The sequence below is a fragment of the Trachinotus anak genome, unplaced genomic scaffold (assembly GCF_046630095.1).
Source record: "Trachinotus anak isolate AG129_WGS33_773 ecotype Australia unplaced genomic scaffold, CSIRO_AGI_Tana_v1 ptg000013l, whole genome shotgun sequence".
Classification (NCBI taxonomy): Eukaryota; Metazoa; Chordata; class Actinopteri; order Carangiformes; family Carangidae; genus Trachinotus; species Trachinotus anak.
Genome location: NW_027273864.1, coordinates 12,342,640 through 12,362,272, shown reverse-complemented (window position 1 = coordinate 12,362,272; position 19,633 = coordinate 12,342,640). Strand labels below are relative to the sequence as shown.

General features: G+C 39.5%; 1 protein-coding gene across 1 annotated transcript; it reads left to right on the top strand.

The window, feature by feature from the left end:
• The first annotated feature begins 149 nt into the window (after positions 1 to 149).
• ccdc3b (coiled-coil domain containing 3b) lies at positions 150 to 11,244 on the top strand. The gene is made up of 3 exons (XM_071494897.1): positions 150 to 1,002; positions 4,036 to 4,210; positions 9,125 to 11,244. The coding sequence occupies exons 1-3, from the start codon at positions 644 to 646 to the stop codon at positions 9,416 to 9,418; spliced, it is 828 nt and encodes a 275-aa protein (XP_071350998.1). The 5' UTR covers positions 150 to 643; the 3' UTR covers positions 9,419 to 11,244.
• Positions 11,245 to 19,633: the final 8,389 nt, after the last annotated feature.

Below are 19,633 nucleotides of genomic sequence, written 5' to 3'. Positions count from 1 at the left end.
CTTTTATACCACTTGTCAATTAGCCGGGGAAAATCTAACGATGGTAAACTTGTACCTCAACTACCAAACCCTGTTTCTTTGCATATCGTCACTAGAGGGCGCCAATGATCCTTCCTAAAAATAAATTCTAACCATATTATTTTATTGCTTTCTGTCGAGAATTCACTACGTTTTGCTGCATTCAATGACACATTCTCACAAGCTAGAAGCTGGAGGATTTGTTGTGCTCTCCCAGGGACTCTGACCTCGGAAATTTCACACTCAGGCTTGAATGCAAGCTCTTAATCAGCCCCTCCTGGTCTCGTTTCGAAGGTGAGAGGCAGAGTTTTTCAGGGGATGCTGGTGTGGATGGGCTGATCCACTGATCGCAGGTATTGTGGCTGAAGGAGGGAGCAGGGACCGCAGCGAAGTCACCATCTGTCCGGTGCTGTTTTGTTGTTTATATTGATTCACTGTGAATATCAGTTGAGTCAGCATTGGTGGAAGTATGTGCATGGTGTGAAAGCCCTGCAGTTTTTGGTGTTTTTTTTTTTTTTTTTTTTTTTGTGTGTGATTTCATCCATCAGCCGCATCGTGCGTGTCGGTGCGTCCCAGGGCCGTCTCCGTTTCCCCTCTCTCTCTCTCTCTCTCTCTCTCTCGGATCATGTGGATTATTTTAGCGTTTCTTCTGGCAGCAGCCGGAGCCCATGGGAGCTGGGGATGTCAGCTGCCCCACGACTGGAGACCGCAGACGGAAGCGTGCCGCGCTGAGCTGGCGGAGATCATAGTCTTTGCCAAGGTGCTGGCACTGCACAAAGAGTCGTACAGCGTGTATAACTACCTGCCGTGGCAGCATGACACCGACCTGCTCTTCTCCGCCGAGATCGAGCTGCTGTGCGACCAGGCGTGGGGCAGCATGCTGGAGGTCCCTGCCGGTTCCAGGTTCAATGTCACCGGCCTGGGATACTTCCCCTGCTTCTCCTACAGTGTCACCAAAAACAACAACTACTACTTCTTTCTAAGGTGAGAGACCCATGCCTGGTATTCCCTGTTGAGAAGTCACGAAAACGATGTCTAAAAGCTGAAAAGGATTTCATGAAGCTGTATTCGCCCTACACTGAATGAGTGAAGAGCTTCAGCCAGTCCTTAAAAAAAAAAAAAAAAAAATAGACAGAAGGAACAACTGGTCATTCAGGCTGTAGTTAAGCTTTGCCACATAAATTTATGCAAAGTCATAAATGTGGGTAAGATTTAAAGCGCATGAATATAATTTTGTTTTGGGCTGACATCTTATCCAGATTATGATGAGAGACCAATTACACATTTTCTGCCTCTTTATTTTAATTTGTTACTATGAATGGCAAAAAGGTTAGTGAGTGATAATTAGATCTGATGCACAAGGGCCTTCTTGTGTCTGCGGTCATACACTTGAATTGCATCACGACTGGCTCCTCTATCTTATTCTCCTGAGTTTGGGAAGGATCTGACACAGTGTGCACATCTATGGGAGTTAAGGGTTTAAACTGGAGGAGAGAAGTTCAATCGGTTAGGTGACAGATATTTAGGAAAAATCTGTGCAGAATAACACCAGTGATTGGCATTCAGTATTTTGGTTATTCAGAAGGCCAGACATTTTGAGCAGAATTCACATCTTGAGCCAGAGACATTTCCATCACAATATATTGTATGTAAGATATTGATATACAGTAATATATTACGAGTATAATATAAAATCCATGGCTTGAACCTCAGCTCCTCTCTGTGCCTTGCCTGTCTCTTCAGTGAAAACCAGCAACTCTTAAAACCCGTGCAGAGATCTGTCATGAAAAGAAGCAAAGCCTCTCAGAGGAGGCAATCAATTGTTGGCTACTAAAGAAACATTTGCACTCAAAGGCAGATGACTGGCACTATCAACACATGTCCTCTTTTATAATCAGTTTTCTGACTATGTATTGATTTCAGGTTAATATTTCATAACCTGCCAAAGTTTCCACTCGGATTTCAAAAAAGTATGTGGCAGGTTAATTCGTAAATGTCTGTGTTGGACAGAAACAACACTGTTGCTCAGGAAACCCTCTGTTGCATTCCCTCCAGTGTAATTACAGTGCCAGACATTTCCCAACAGCTTGAAGGTAAACCTACAAAGAATTTTCACCCAGGAGAGTTATCAGCCCGCCAACAGTCGGCAGGAGCGCCTTTTGTCTGCCCGGCACTGCTGAAATACACCAGCATACCATCTGATGGTATACACAGTTGGGGGGTCACCGAAAAGCACTCCTCAAGTTTGATGTTCAATAGCATTTTTATATGTTACACATCACATAATCAGAGTCTCACTCACAGGTGTGACCGTGTATTGCTGAGCGGGATGACGTCTTTTAAAAGGATTTTCACTGGTTTCAGTTAATTACACCCCCAGGGATGACTTTTCTGGCCCCTGCTGTGATTGTGGAAACATCCGGACGTTATCCCTGTAATCAGCCAGACGACCACCGTCAGAAACTTCCTTGAGCTAGTCACAGCAGAGCCCATTAAGTGCCGATCTGATGATAATTATGAGGCAATGATTACTCCAGTAAACAAATGGTGCAGTGGTGTTTTGTCAAGGGATGTAATGGAGGGAAACCCCCACAAAAGTGTTTAACCACATTTTCCTTTGCAGAGGACTCCAGCCCACAAAAAATATATTTGTATTGATGGGCATTAAATAAAAGTGTCTTTCCCAACTGTTCCTTCATTTTATCATTGAGCTACTGCGATTGAACCTCGTACAGATGTATCACAATCATTTTCAATGTATCTTTATTGCTTCTTCTCATAGTAAAAGTGCTGCTTGCTTTGATCCAATGTGTTATTTGGCATCACAACACCCAAAGATTCATAAAGAGTGACGGTGAACAGTTGTTGTGGCCACTCTACAACTCCAGACATTGGATTATGAAGCCAAAACTGAAAAGTTCTCCTCGCAGTCTCCAGTGGACGTCCATTTCCTGTTATAAAATTCTCAACAACATTGTCTCAGACCAAAGCAGTTTTTCCAATCAATCATAAGAATAAGCTCCCAGGACAGGACGAATCAGAGCATGGAGAAAAATGCAACCTAGGATCTCCCTCAGGACCTTTAACAGAGACAGATTGAGTGTGCTGCTTCAGCCATATGTTCGCTGTAAAAGCTTTAGCCCATATCTCACTCCTCAAGATCTTTTAAGCTCTCTGTCAAAAGAAGACGACTGACTACAGATGAAACTCGCACATAAACTGTCGCTCAAAATAATGTCTTTGTGCCACGGTGAACACGGCATGAAATTTACCAACATCTATACAATGTAAAAAAGGGTTTCATGTCACTGTTGATGTGTTCACTCATTTTTCCATTGCTGTAAAAGTCCAGTTAAGTTCCTGGTTCTTCTGACCTCCTGGTTGTCGTGCTTACATCTGACCTTTGACCTCTTTCTGTTGAAGCAAAACATCAGCTTTCTTTCAACATACCCACACACACCAACACACACAGTCTCCGATAGGGACAACCAAACTTCTGATGTCCCTCGAGGGATAAGAGATGGAATCCAGATGTATGGAAAACACGCTGCTTCCTCCCTCACACACTTCACATCGTAGGAGAAGATATGAAACATGCACAGTGAATCCCTTTGGCTTGTAATTTGCTGGCTTGAATCATCTACATAATGCTTGAATTTGCATAAAAACCAGGGTCTGTTAGCAATTCTCCATATATATAAATGTTTGGGGGTTTTGTTGCAGAGTGTTCAAACTCTTACTGTTAGTGTCTGCCAACTTTGTCTTCTGCTATCACTAGAGACTCAGCGAAACTGGGGTCTCCTTCAAGTCTAGGATAAATAGGTATAATGATTGATTTGATTTAAATGCCTTGTCCTTTCTAATAAAGTCAGGATTAAGTCTCACACAATTTCTCGTTGCTCAAATTTCAAAACTTTGACTAGAGATGAGAAAGCATCTGCTTAACTTTTATAGATGTTCATTTTTCCTTTTGTTCACAAGTGTATCAGTTCAATCCTTTCCCTTTCTGCCGTACAGGATGGATGAGAACTACAATATTGTCCCTCATGGAGTGAACTTCCAGGACGCCATCTTCCCTGACACTGCAGATAACCATCGCATGTTTGCCAGCCTCTTCCAGTTCTCCAACTGCACGCCTGGAACTCAGGTCCATAGCTTTGCCCCAGAGTGGGAGGCTCAGGAAGACAGCAGGGTACGTGTAACCTCTCAGAACCACCAACATAAACCATTTACTAGTGCTGATATAATGTTTGACGAAAAGGACTTCCATTGTGATTCAGTGGTTACGGATTCATGGTGGCTTCACACATACTCTATGGGAAAGAGTGCAATAAGCCCCAGTAGTCTGAAGTTTTGTGGTGCACACAGAAAGGATTCAATCTTACATCCTGTTGTTTTCAAAGGAATACCATGAAGAAGTGGGCAAACTAAAGTTCTTAAGGCGTGGGAAACTAAATACACATTTCTTGAGGTTTCTGTCAGACAAAGAACTTACTATGTTTAAGGGAAAAATCTGCTTAAAAACATTGATTTTGCCAGGTCTTGGGTAAACCATTTTGTTGTTTAATGAAGTATTTTCTCATGCTCAAAGTCCAAATGTTAGAGTGACATATGGCACCAACGGTCTTTGACTGATTAAAGGTATTTTAACCAATTCTGCATTGCACTCCTTCAACACTGCCTGACTCATGATGATGAAGTATAAAGAAGGGTTTAAAAATCAGTGCAGCTAAACCAGAAATATCGTCTTTTTTTTCTCTCCACACATTCCTCTCCCTCTTTGTAATCTGGCACCTACATAACTCACAATTCAATTTGACCCTTGGGTGTTCTCTGGATATATGTATGTTATGTTAGTAGTAGCTAATGTAGCCTTGAGCCACTAGCCTCAAGCAGTGTTGAGGACTGGGCCCAAGAAGTCTGATAAGCTCACTTCTCCTAACACCAATTTTTTTTTTTTTTTTCAAACTTAAAGTCTTCAGCCCAAACCAATGTTGACTCAAGCTGAAGCAAGAAATCGCTCTATCTGTTGGTCAATCGACAGAAAATTAATCAGTAACTTATTTAATTGTACAAGTCATTTTTTCCAGCAGAAAAACTAAACGTGTGTTGGTTGTGGCTTTTCAATTGTTAGGATTTTCTGCTTTTCCATGTTTTATATATCGTTAAATGAATATCTCTTAGTTTAGAACTGTTGGCCAGACAAAACAAGACATTTTAAGATGTGATATTGTGATAGGTATTTTTCACAGTTTTCTGACATTTTATTGACTAACCTATTAAATGATCAATCAAGAAATACTACAAGAAAGAATACACTGTAGATTAATTGAGAATGAAAATAATGATTAGTTGTAGCCCTCGGATTAAATCCGTCGCAGAGGAAACAGTAACACGAGCAGACCAAGTGTAGCCAGAGAACATGGTAAATATTGAAGGAGGAGGATGGCTTTGATGGACTGGAAAACCCATAACTCTCTGGGAGAGAGAAATGTAGAAAATGACTAACTAAAGTAAAACCAGGGAAAGTGGATACATCATGAAATTCAATTACAAAATAGCTCCTGATTACACATGAGACCATGCATATGGATGATTTAGGAGTGTGAGGGTATCCGAAAGCAACTACTCTGTTTAAAGCCTGTGGCATTCATATTGATGGACTTCAGATTTTAAGATAACCTGAATCAATACGCTTGAGCTCCAGAACGAACCTTGCTGTCACTCCTTCATTGATCAAAGCTCATTTGCACCTGGTGCTCCGTCTCTCTGTAAACTCAGCATTTCTTCTCAGAGTCCTTTGTGTCAGTATATAAATGGTTTCCAGTCACTCACCACTGCTTTATCCCCTTTAATGAATCTGAACCTTTGGCATAATCCCTCTGATTTAGGTCAGTCTTCTTCTGTCTGTTTCCAATTATTTGCTGACTACTCATAAAAGCAAAAATCTGCCATGGGTAAAGAGAACGAAAAAACATGGTTTGTATTTCCATTAACAGCAAACGTTTGAGTCAGGTCTGTGATTATAATTACAGAGCGACATTTAGATATCAGTGCTCCTTTCTTACATCATTCTCATGATTAGATTTCCTTTTAGAAAAATAAAAACAGACTTTGTTTTTTTTTTTTCTGGTACTGAGCAACCATTGTTTGGACACCCGACCCAAACTCACATCAGAACAGATCATTCCATACACATCACATCATCCAAACCATAGTAAATCAAATGGCCTGTATTCAGCTCAAGATTCAACACCAAACTGTATCAGCAATAAAAACATTATTTTAACAAGCCGAGTTTTCCCACAGGTTTTGTTCCCAACAATAATGCAGAAATATTAGCTTTGAGGTCTACAGACACTGTCCTGACCTGATGACTGCACACTGAGGAAAAAAACAAATTGCTCCTCATGTGTTGTAAAAATTTCAGCTTCAGATAATGTGGCGTAACAAAATATTGTGTTAATGCACAAGATGCGCAAATGTCTGTTTTTAGTCAGAACGGTTTCAAACACGTCTCCTCTGACATGGGAAATGACACAAATCCTGTATAAAATATAACTGCTTTTGTTGTTTAGTTGAGTTTGGATCACATCAGATTTTGATCATCAAAGTCCTGCTGGGTGAACCACATGGATCCATTTTGGATCTGGCGATGACATGGTACAAAGACATGGGCATGTACCAGGCAGAGAGGGGCTATGTAACAGAGTTGCATTGTGGGAAATAAGACTCCCAGTGTGTTTGGATCTTGAACCATATTTTGAGTCAAAAAAAAGTTGGGATATCTGCCTCAGCTGCTTTGATTTTGACCTTGATTTATTTTTAATCTGTTTGATCTTAATGAAGATACAATATTAATGTCAAAGTAATTTTTCTGGTCTTGAGTTCAAACCAGCGTGTAAAAGCATAATGTCTTCTGAGGATTACTCTAGTGACATCACCTCAGTAATCTTCAGTAATGTCATCTTGGAAATTAAAAATCTTTAACAGAAAGTGTGCTTTAGATGATTTAGTTTCTTGTTCAATCATTCACTATGTTCAATCAGCTATTGATAAGTAACAGTTCTCCTTTTGTACACTGGTCTTAATAAACTTAGATAAGTATTTCATGCAGAAAAAACAAAATGTATGTAAATATTGCGATTGCCACTTAATACAAATATTTTGGCATGTGGATTGTTGGCAAATATAAATTGAAATATCACATGGAAAATGTCGCTGACAAACTGACTTTTTGTAGAGAACCAAAACAAGCTTCTCCATGAATTGTGCGGAGAGGATTGTTTCAGATATGATTCATCAAAATACGACTGTGTCTAATCATAAGCCATCAGACTCAGTTAAAATGTTCATTCTTTGGTTTAAGACTGGTGGTAAATAGTCACTGCTGGATTTCACAATGAGATTAATTTGCCTTCCCTGATTAAGAGACATAATAACCACTGGTCCTGAACATATTCCATTTTTGCTGACCCCTGCCTCACCAGCTCCAGAGATTAGTTGCTGCTTCATCAACATTGCAAGAAACTTTTCTTGTTATTGCAGGGGTCTCATGTAATAAAATGCAATGTCACCTGAAAATCGGCAATACAATGAGACTGCTAGGTGTACCTAACGAAAACTTTCAGCTGAGTGTTACTCTCATAAGTTTTATAGCTACAAACCACAGGAATTTCCGTCTCACGACAGCTATGTCCATAGTAGGTGTAATTTCTGACTTGCTGATCAAGTTTTATCTTATAGCCTACATATGGTACAAAAGTGTGTTCTCATCACCAGTAGGTATTATACTATGTCCATGTGAGAAAAGGCTTATCATTAGCAAAAGAGGCAGTTTTAAATAGTACACCTGTGTCTCATACTTGGCTCCAGACTTTTTCAAGAGCAATTACTTAAGTATTCGTCCACACTGCAGCACCATGGATGTGGAAATTGAAACCAAGTAAAGGGTTTCATGTTAGTGTTAAAGTTGTACCTGTGTGCACAAAACAGCGATTTCCCATTTGACACTTTCTGCTTTACATAACTTGATTGTTCTGTTCCTATACTTCATCCTTTCAAATCCCTATGTGACATAAAAGAGAGCACATGGGAAAAGTCCACAGCTAATATTACAGCGAGTAATGTACTAACCAGTGATGTGGGCCGGCAGCCGGCAGCACATTTTTAACATTTCCTCAAAACCCTTAGCGGTTGTTATCTGATGGCAGGGAATTTACATCAGTGTTTCACGCTGGCCCATGTGGAAGCATTAGGATCGGTGGAGGAAATCCACACTCAGGCAGACAGGCATGCACTCAGACGCATCTGGAGCTAATTTTTTCACCTAGAAAAGGTCCAGGCCTTTGGATCATCTGTCGCAAGTTCGCAGGCATGTTGGGTTTCATCTCACAGTGGCGCCTAACTGAAACACAGAGAGTATGTTGTGTGACCACTTTCCTTACCTCAGATTTCTATTAGTCCCTACCTTGAACTACAGTATAGTTGTCTTTGGCTTATATAGACTGGCTGGTACTCAAAGAACAGGACATACACTTCAATACTTTAGATATATTTCCACAGACTGTTCCACAGCAAGAAATGTATGATATTAAAAATACCTCATGATTAATTTTTTGACTGTTTTTCCCTTCCGTTCTCTTTCTTTTTAGGCGAGAAGCAGCCAAAAAGTTCTTTTTTTGACTCACTCACTCACACACAGTGGAATATGTTAAAAGACTTATGAGCTGTTGGCACCGGTGGTCAACCCAAACCCACCCAAGCCAGCAGTGACTTGACTTATCCAAAGGAGATCTAGTATCAAAAACAGCAGAACTGTCAGGTGCTACGTCATAAATGTAACAAAAATATATTAAATCTGACATTAACATTTAGTATGAGCCATGATGGAATACGATTTCACTCAAATGGCACAGTAGGATGAAATTCAGTGGGGAGAATATAAGTTCATACTGGCCTTCTCTGAGCAGTAAATTGCAAGTAACCTGAAATTAAATGATCGGTAATTTGACAGGTGAATGTTTAAATGGGTCAAAGTTAATCATGTTTGCCTGATAATCAAATCCCTGTCATGCTTTCAATCTTTTCCCTCTTCTCTCCACAGTTGTTGTGCTCCACAGTGCAGAAGGCTCTGTTCGAGGAGGAGGAGAGGGTGAGGACGCTCTCCCAGAAGGTGCGCTCCTTGGAGAAAGCCAACGGCCACCTGAGGGAAAAGGTGAAGACCATGAAACGTGAGCTGCGCCAGGCCCAACGAGAAACCACGAAGAAACAACAGACCCTCAACCTCAAACAGCTCTACGAGTCAAAGACGCCCCAGACTCACCCAGATCAGGACACTACCCAGGACCAGAAGAACCCTCCCCTCAAAAATGTTCTCTCCAAGAAGCTAAAAAAATAGACGTGTTTCTATTGTTTTATGTAAACGAAGTTATGGCAACAGAGCAAACTAAAAGTAGGTGAAAAGCTGAGGGAGGTGACAGCAACAGAAAGTAGTTGATCAAATGAAAGTAACATGATGGACTTAAATTTTAATTTCACTACATTCTCCATGTCTTCAACCTATTCAATATGTGTATTTCAAAAATGACGATTTTTAAGAAACATAGCCTGAATCACCAGATTTCCTGGTGAAATCGATCTGTGACATTGAGACTGTCAGCTACAAAGAGACCATTCACACCCATTTACATCCTTATCCATATGCTTTGAAGAGACTTTGTGTGTGTGTGCATGCGTGTTTGTGTGTGTGTGTGTGTGTGACTTTCCCTTGACCTATTTTGTGTCCCCAGATGAACTAAAGAGAAAGATTAACTCCCTCTGAGATAAAGGATTAAAAAGGTTTCACAGGAGAGATCTTTATCTAAATCTCCTTAACTCATATTTCACTCCATTAGTCCAATATGATCATTCTTTCTGAATAACTGTTGCTGTTACCTGTCTTAACCCCCAAGTTTTACCTGTGTCCATTAGCTTAATCACTTTCCAAACATAATACCTAGCTCATAGCTCAAAGCTGGCAGATGCACTGTTGGACCAATAGGTAGACGATGTTTAAGGACCAGTGTCTAGGATTTAGTGGCGTCCAACAGTGAGGTTGCAGATTGCAACCAACTGAATACCCCTCCCACCACCCCTCCATTTGCAAGAGTGTAGGAGAACCTCCAGTGGCCTTCAGGTAACATAAGAACACAGAAGGCCCTCTCTAGAGCCAGTGTTTGGTTTGTCCATTTCGGCCTACTGTAAAAACATGGCGGTGCAACATGGCGGGCTCCGTAGAAGAGGACCTGCTCATTCTAAGCTGACAAAAAACACAATGTTGGTGGTTATACACTAATGAAAACATAGTTATAAATATTCCACTTCTGCAAATAGATTTCCCTAAATCCTACACACTGGTCCTTTAAAGCATTGGGAATTGTATATCTCTTTCGACAAAAAAAAACAAAAACAAAAAAAAACTGTGCTGGACACATTGTGCCTTGTATAGATATTAGAATTAGATTTTGTATCTGAGAAATATTATCATCAAAATGCTCCAGATCAAAATGCTCCAGGAATTTGTCTCAACTTCCAGTCTGAACAGCACAGGATGGAGTTCCTCCTCAGAAGGTGGGTCATAATCAGACTGCAGATCAAAGGTTCAGGGGCCACAAATAACCAGTTCTTAATTGCATTGACTTAAATAAAGTACAGAATGTGCAAGTTGTGAGCAATGAAAATCTTGCTTTATATGAGGGTATAGTTACAGAGGAGCAGCTGTGTCTAAGTTTAAAAGCTGCAAGACCTCCCATTATGTCATCATTCTCTTCTACCTTTGCCTGCTTTTCATTTACTCGTTTGATCTATTTATTCCCCGAGAAACTATCCTAAACTGTAGCGATTCTTTAAAGTCAGTGAATTGCTCCCCAAGACTGCATTTTTTCATGTTCTCCTTTATGTAAGTCCGTTCATACAAATTATACTGAATGAAAGTATAATTATTGTGTCTGAAAACAGGGTGCTGAGCACCCATTAAGTCCAGCCAGTGAGCCTGGCATGGTACAGGATTGGCTTTTTCTGTGTCAGAAATGAGAGTTTGCTTCATTATACTTTCTGTATTTGCTTTTGTTATTAGTTTTTCTTTCTCTAAACTGTAAACATCTGGTTTGCTTTGCCAATAGCATAATCATTTGTATAACAGTTATTGTATTTTTTTTTAGATAAATAAATGAACTTTTCCAAAAACTTCCTGTCTGGTTATTTTTAGTTGTCATAGATTTTTTAACCTGCATAACATGCATTCGAAAGAAATGAACATTTTCAATGTAAAAAGTAACAATTTACGCAGGTTGTTATTGTGCATAAAGGCCTTCTTGGACGTTGCAGAACAGTTCCTGATGTGCCATCACCATAACCTCTGAATCCATGAAGCTTTCAACATATAAAACGAACAATAAAAATCAACACTGTGTAAAGCTGTAAAAGTAACTGCCTGTGCAGCACAACACTGAGCACAGTGGGAAAAGGGACAAAACTTTCTCATGTTGCAGATGTAATACTTGGAAGGGTAGAATTGAAATCTGGATGTGTAAAAGATTACATCCTTTCATCTCCCTGAGTTTTCCAGACATGAAAACAGAAAAGCGATACTTGTATTAATTTGAACCAGTTCAGATTGTTTGGTTGCATGTGTTTACTGATATCGGTGCACTCAACAGTTTAACATTATTAGATGTGCTAAATTTATTTTCATCTGCAGCTTCAACATTTTAAAATAAATGTGTCTAGTCAAACAGCAGAACAAAGCGACTACAGAGGGAGCTATGATGCAGAGGGGTAATGAATTCAGGTTTCAGACCTCGATTGTAATGTTTCCTGCTTTCCATGTACCCACGTCAGAAATGATAAATGCTTTCTGGCATGCACAATATGTTTTGTGTGATTCAGTGCTAATAAATCAAAAGTTTTCAAAGAACCAGTACAAATTCAAGAGCAACATAAATCCTAAAAATAAAATGGCCCTAACTTGACCCCTTTCTTGCAAGCTCTTGTCCAGTTTTAGTCCGGCGCACTTTCACAAAGAACACAGGACCACTTCAGATGCAAAATCATCCTGGCAGATGAAATTTTCAACACAATTTCCAGGAGAGCTGAACCAAATTTCTTCCATATGGTGCCGTTGCATAAAACCAAGGGAATGAGGGGCAGGGTTTGCATGGCAGAGAGAAAGAACAAACAACAGAATGGACACATTTGAAATGTGTTTTATGACAGAAACTCTCTTGCAGGATTGTTCTGCAGTTAAGCAGGATATGAAGGGGACATTTACAAGCTTTTCTTCTTGCCAATCATTTGAGCTCATGGGGCAAAGACTTGCAGAGGACAGCTCCACACTCCTCATCTTGTCTCCTCGTTGACTCGTTCTTCGCCCAGTGAAACCTTCGCTTCAGACAACCTTGCCTGCAGCCAACTGTCAAAATCCCATGGACCTGGGCCAAAGATGATATACACACACTGCTTTCTCAACATAAACCACCATGCACAGCCAAGCTGCAAAACAGATGTCAAGCAATAGGACTGCACAGTGGTGGTCCCTTCCAGAGGACCTAGCTATCTGTAGACATGGTTTATTTATCTTGCCTTGTTTTATATTTACAAATGCTGTTACTTTCTCTCACTCCTCTGGTTTAATCATTTTTTGCACTGATTATCCCAGAGCATCAGATTTTTTTAATACAGTATTTTTTTCTCTCTCACATTTTTTCCATTTCCTGTTCATATTTTCTCAAGCTGCACTTTGTCTTTCACTCTGTCATTCATCGAAGAAATCCACCAGAGAAGTTTCTAATTTGGAGGTTTCTAACCTGCCACTGGCTTCATTGTGTCTGTAGGTAATTACTTGGGTCTGCACTTGGAGAGCCAGTGTTCCCTTTTGAGAAAAGAAGAGCAAGTCTTTTGTGTTTCGTGTTTTGAATTAGTCACCCCTGTTATATTAAAACAAGACCGAGAGTCTACAGCCATGCTCACACAGTGATGCTTTGGGCTAAATGCCAATGCTAGCATGCTAACATAAGAGGGTTACATTTGCCATTAATTCAGATGACCAGAATTAAATTATTTTTTAGTCACTCTTATTTTACAATGAACTTATTTATAATTTTACTTTTTTTGGTAATATCTTGTTAATTTTGTTTTATAATGGGACTTAAATAAGTTTTTTGTTAGTCAAAATGTGTTTAATGAATGTTATATTTCAAAGAGGGCTTACCTCAGCAAATGTTTTTGTTGTATTGGTTGTTAGAAATTTGTTGCAGTCATTTATTGATCACACCACGAAATTGATGACTGTGCTTAATTGAACTACTGCTGTGGTAACCAGCAGCTAGCTACGGCACTTCTGTCTTTGTTTTAGCATTTTTGGTGCATGTTACCACAAAGTTTGCAATGGTAAACCTAATACCACTCTGTTCAGAATAAATCACTAGTCAGAGCCCAAAAGCCATACCATGTACATCATCTTAAAATGTGTTAAATCAGAGGGCAAATTAAAATGAATTTAAAAATGTTTACTTATGACATTTTTACAGTCTGGACGAAAGCAGTGGACTGACTGACCCACCCATCCACCATAGAGCCATGCTGCTGGCATGGTTAAATCTATATCAAACATGATAAGAGATGTGATATTATGTGCAAACCAGTAATACATTTTCTCATTCAGCTTGCACTTTCCTTTCACTTTTGTCATTCAGACTTCTGCTTCCCAAAGCGTTTTTTCAATTTTATTTTTGAACTTTCCTTAATTAACATTATGTCTTACATACATTGCATGCATATTACATATACATATAGCAATCCTAGTTAATACCAATAGTTTAATTTATGTTAAAGACTGATGACAGTCATTTAAGCATCAACATTTCCATCCATTGTTTCCATGTTGTTTCAGTTTACATTTAATGTGTTTACAAATGCAAACTAGATATAATAGAAAATAAGAAATAAAAAAATAAGAACATTTTTTTCCTTGTTGGCCTACATACTTGAGAAAGAAAACAAACAAAACTGTATGAACAAATCCGCCAGCAGAATGTGTACCCAGATAATATGTGATGTGTCCAAGAATGACCTAACTGGGGTCCAAGGACCTTCAATTCTGGTGTCCAGTTTTTGAGTTATGGCTGCTTGCTCCATTGAGACTAAGCCTAGATATTCCTTGAGCCAGTTCTCCAAACTGAAACAGCTGGGTTTCCTCACTTTCCAGTGTCCAGTTGTCCTCCTCACCAAGAGGAACGTTAAACCAATCAGCCATTGAATCATTTGAGAGCTGATTCGCTCTACTTCCCAGTAAACACACAATAGGGCATTTTTAATAGAATTTAAGAAATTTATAACAGCGACCCATTTTCTTTACTGGGCAGTGCCGCAATCAATGCATTAATGTACCTAGAACCTGTCCATGGAAAATGTAGCTGCTTCACAAAATAAACATTATCGAGCACCTCCATAATCATGACTTTGATTTAAGAGGGAACATTTCCTCATTGTCTCTTTACCCTTGACCGGCTGTACTCTGGTGAGGAGGCAATGATTTTTTCATAGATGCCTGTCCACGTCTGTTTCAATAAGATTGACTGATGTGCACGTTTGCCCTCAGAGACCTCTGCTGTTGCAGTCTGGCTAAAATCACAATACCATGCCATTATCCTCTAAGCTCAGTCTTGAGTCTTTACCCCAGAGAGGTAAATGCAGAATCTTGGCGGGCCAAAAAGCGTGAGCTCAGTATTTTACTTTAAGGCTACAATAATGCCCACAGCACCAGATTAAATTCCTTGGCCCAGTTGTAGCATGCAAAAAAGCCCATGGTTCGCACTAGGGAATTCGACTTTCACTCTTGTTTTTTCACTCTGGGAAACATTTGTCATGTTCACAGTTATTTACAAAATTACGTTTTGGGCTGGAAATCACTTCAGTACAAACAACTTATGCATTTTTCTCTTCTTTCCACCCCCCACCCCCCCCCCCCCCCCCCCCCCACCCCCCATTCCTCCATCCTTTACTTGTAATTATTCTTTCTTTGTCTAAGTCATTGATGACATCCACAGGACAAGCAGGATGAATTCAGTACTTCATGTGTTTGCTGTTAGAGCTGTTTTTATATCTAATGGTTAGACTTGGGGATGTTAGGTTTATGTTGCCATATTTTCCACCCCGGATGTTTACATTGTTTTTAGTGATTCTTCAGGAGTTGAGGCTTTTCTGTGTTCCATTGGAGCTGTGTTTGAATTTTTTTTGCATAGAACATCATTGTGGGTTGTTTTTTTGTTAATCCACCAGCTGCATGGGTTACCAGTTACAGATGTTACTATTTTCAATTAACACTGAGGCTTTGTCTGCGTCTCAGATGTGAGTAACTGTGAGTTGGTCAGTGCTTCAGATCTGGTGGAGAGCTGACTTATCATTGAATAATTAACCACAACTTAGGATGAGAAGATTTAGAGGTGGAGGATGTCATTGAGAGAGTTACACTTATGTACCGTGTCGTAGCTAAAAAATGTCACCTATTGGCAGCTCTACAGCCATTCATTTTTCTTAGAATTACATTAATTTATCCATTAATGGTGATGTGAATTTAATGTATTTTTGATGAGAATTTAAGGGGATAGTTAATGGATAAATGAATGGATTGTATTTTAATGGATTATATGCACAATTTAAGGGGTAAAACACCTTTGAATTGATCAACAACCATGTAAAAAGCATTCACAAAACCTGACCTTCATGTCTTTGGAGAGATCCAGAAACCTTTTTACTGGGAGGAAACGGCACTAATCACTGCACCATTATGCCACAAATGTGGATGTTATATACAGTAAAATGTGTATGTACACAGCTGTACACTACAGTACAATTCATGTGAAGCTAATGTTACATTTTACAACATATTATGGTGTTTTGATATATAAAGCTATGAATCAATGATGAATTAATCTAATAAAGTGGGAGTTAATATCAAAACAGAAATATAAAGGACTCATTAATGATGTATGGGATGAAGCAGAGAAATACTTGGTGTGGTGTGTTATTGTAGTTGTTGGTTATTATGAAAAGGTGTTTTGAAATCAATATGTCTGAAGTTCCATTTGACGTGACTCACTGGGCATGTTAGAGCAGATTTCATTTGCAGCTCTCTTGATCAACAGCGCTCCTTGCACCTCGATACAAACCTCTATTGTATAAAAAGCCTGTGCATATTTTAACATAAATGACTCTCAGAGAAAAGGTTTTGGAGAGCACAACCATGCATGTCTGCAAAATACATGCTGTATGTGCACTAAAGGACTGGTGGATGAGGTGCAGAGAGGTGATTTCAAGAGTTTAGTATGTAAACAATACTAAAAATCAGTGAAAGCATGAAGCAAAACAGAAACTCCACTGACTGGTGACCTGTTCAGGGAGAATGAATGAAACTGGGTAACAGGACGTCATTCAGATGGACACACACATTTCACAAATTTCTCTGTCGGCACTCTCAGTGACATTAACCCTGTTTGACCTCAGATGACCCAGAATTCCACTCTGTATCCTGTCTGATGTCCTCTTTGATCCATTGTCCCCATACGATCAGTCAAAGCCCATTCTAGATGTGCAAAGGTGTGGAAAAAAACACTCTTTGATAATTTTCCTCTTTCATGTTTTCCTCCTGATAGTGTGTTTTCCTTTTCATCTGCCATCGTCTGATGGACAAAGACGGGGTAAACCCCCAGCACAGGCGAGTGTCAGATGTATTACCATTGCAATGGATGTCTGGCCTGGTTTGATCCTAACTACAGGCAGCATTTTCCCAAAAGTGGAAACTTTGTGGCTCTCCTTATACTGCCAGATACTCTTCATCTCTCTTCTTTGTCCTTCTCTCCATCCTGTTTATTATTACCAATTGTGGTTTGCACAGTCATGCGGGACTTTGAGGGTCTTTTCATAAACTGCATTGCTTTGGCTTCAAACAAGGCTGAGTGTTCAGACCATGTATTGAGATCTCTGAACATCTTTTTGGGTTTGAACAGATTTAGACCTTTGCAGAAAAACTCTTTCACGTCGTCTCTCCCAACAGCTGAAGTGAGTCATTCACAAACTGCACATCACTCATCTCCAGGGCACCAAGAAAAGAGTGATCTCACTGTATAGTTTAAGTCTCTTGCCCTCTGCTCTGCTCCAGCACCTCGGGGATTCTGACTTCCTCAAACTCAAACAACCTGGTTTTACTTCTAAAACAATGTGAGGCCACAGGACTGAGGAGAAATGGAACTGGAAAATCTTTTTGCATTAATGATTTTTGCCTGTTTTTCCATGTTTTGATCCAAAGAAAATATTCAGCCAAGATGTTCTGAGCTATCTGACGTTGCATTCAAAACAAATGCACAACTGAGATATAATGAAAAGATCTCAATGATTAGCTAAAGAGGGGAATATGATTTTTTTTGTGTGTGTGTGTGTGTGTGTGTGTGTGTGTGTGTGTGTGTGTGTGTGTGTGTGTGTGTGTGTTTATTTGGTATTTTGTCCTCAAAGCCACTCTAAATCTCTCGATACAACTATTTGTTAGTAAAACTCTCAGGCTGCATGCCATGGTGTGTATTTTGGCCTGTTCAACACAAAGCCTGTAAGATGTGTGTGTGTGAGTTGTTGTAGAGAGAGAGAGAGAGAGAGAGAGAGAAAGAGAAAGAGAGAGAGTTTAGTCTTGTTTAAATGAAAACCGAAGCCGAACACATTATTTAAAGCTTCTGCAGAACCTTAACTTCTCTCAAAAAAACTTAAACACACACACGTCTTTTTTTTTTTACCTGTAGCCTTCATGTCATCATGGCCTTACGTGCTCTTTGTGCAGTGACTGCTTGATGCAATTAGATATTGGAAGTCCTCCTGTATGAAATAGAACAGCATATCGGACTAGACATAGCGTATCATTTAATTTGTTCGTATCTGCACCATGGAGGTCATATTTTCATTTATCTATTTGTCTGTTTCTACTCAGATTTCAGTGAAGCTTGTGTTAAGTTGAGCCGTTGGCTGAGGAAGAACTGAGTAGATTTTGGTGGCGATGCTTTAAACGCTCTAAAGAACCTTTTGCTCACAACTCCTGAAGTCTGATGTGTAAAAGCTAAATTCTTTTTTTCTTCACCATATTGCACATAACAGAACATTATTCATTTGTTGTTTGACATTCTGTATTTGCTATTCTTCCATGCACCATTTAACATGAATTGCCACAATTATTTTAATGCATTGTTCAATTGCAACCATATGTGCAACCGTGCACGTGCGACTTGTGTGTGGTACATATGTGTAACTAAAGCATAACTGGCAAAACAAAGTAGTAATACATAAACCCAATTTTTGGAGGTAGGGTTGACATACAACAGGCCCTGCATAATTTCACTTATACAGTAGTTGGAACTACAGAACCTTGAATAATTTATATGATTCACTTAAAATGTTGCTCAGTTAATCATTGTGCAAAAAACATAATTGATCCAGGATTTAGGTAATAATTAGGTCAATTCTTTTTTCTTTTTTTTTTTTTTTTTGCACAATTTTCCACCTCTTGCTAAACAGCCTCATAGACCAGTCCACCACAGATTTATCAAATATTTACTTCAACCTACTGACGAGTGAAGAGTGGAAAAAGAGTGAGAAGCTCCCACAACTTGGAGAAACTCTCCTTACAAGCACACGTTGAAGGACAATGTGGACGTAACGGGCACAGAAATCTCTTGAGAGCCCTGACAGATATTAGCACAATAAAGTCCTGCTGACAGACAGGTGGGCAGTGTGTGCGCTTACTGTGCACACACTACATTTCATTTCAAACCTCAACTCAACACTTTGACATGAGGTAAAGCAGGTGACCTTGAAAGATGAAGGTCTATAAAAATATTTTTGATTTGAGATGCCTACTTTTTCTTGAAAAACTCACATACAGCTTGTCTGTCATTTGCATTGTATCTTATCAGTTATCTTCATAATTAGTGGAGAATAAAGTTATGCCAGATACAGCAGGTCACCTTGGAAAAGATTGACAAAGTTTTGTGGACCTGTGGGGTAGCAGCGCTGGTCAAAAACTCACTGAGACCAACAGTGCTTTTGGGCGTTAGTTCACAAATTAAGTCGACATTGAAATATCTCAATAACTATTGTGTGGATTGTCGTGAAATTTTGTACAAACATTGATGGATAAGTCCTAAGGGCTTTAGTGACCCCCTGACCTTTTCTCTAACACCACTGTGAGGATGACATTTGTGGTTTCAAGTGAAATGGCTCAACTGTTGGATTCATTTCCATGAAAACTGGTAAACACATTAACATATTATGCAAATATGTGAACTTTCCCCTGACCAGAAGATTGAAAGCAGCTCTTTGTCCTGCTCAAAGCACAGCACTGTTTGCATCCAGTATTCGCAGCAGGTGTGCTAGTGATTTTGTGCCATTTAATAAATCTTTGCAGACTTCAAAATCAGCAATTTGCTTTCAGTGCTCGTTAAAGGTTTAAATTACTGACACCATTCAGATAAATCAACTTGTGAACAAGGAAGTTGAGTCAGTGAAAACAGTGTGGTTAATTTTTGGCTCATTGCTGTAT

What these genes read in the sequence shown, in the direction of transcription:
- ccdc3b (XM_071494897.1), top strand. Translation starts at nt 644, where the DNA reads ATGTGGATTATTTTAGCGTTTCTTCTGGCAGCAGCCGGAGCCCATGGG. An exon ending in AACTACTACTTCTTTCTAAG is followed by an intron (nt 1,003 to 4,035) that starts GTGAGAGACCCA and finishes TCTGCCGTACAG; the next exon opens with GATGGATGAGAACTACAATA. An exon ending in AGGCTCAGGAAGACAGCAGG is followed by an intron (nt 4,211 to 9,124) that starts GTACGTGTAACC and finishes TTCTCTCCACAG; the next exon opens with TTGTTGTGCTCCACAGTGCA.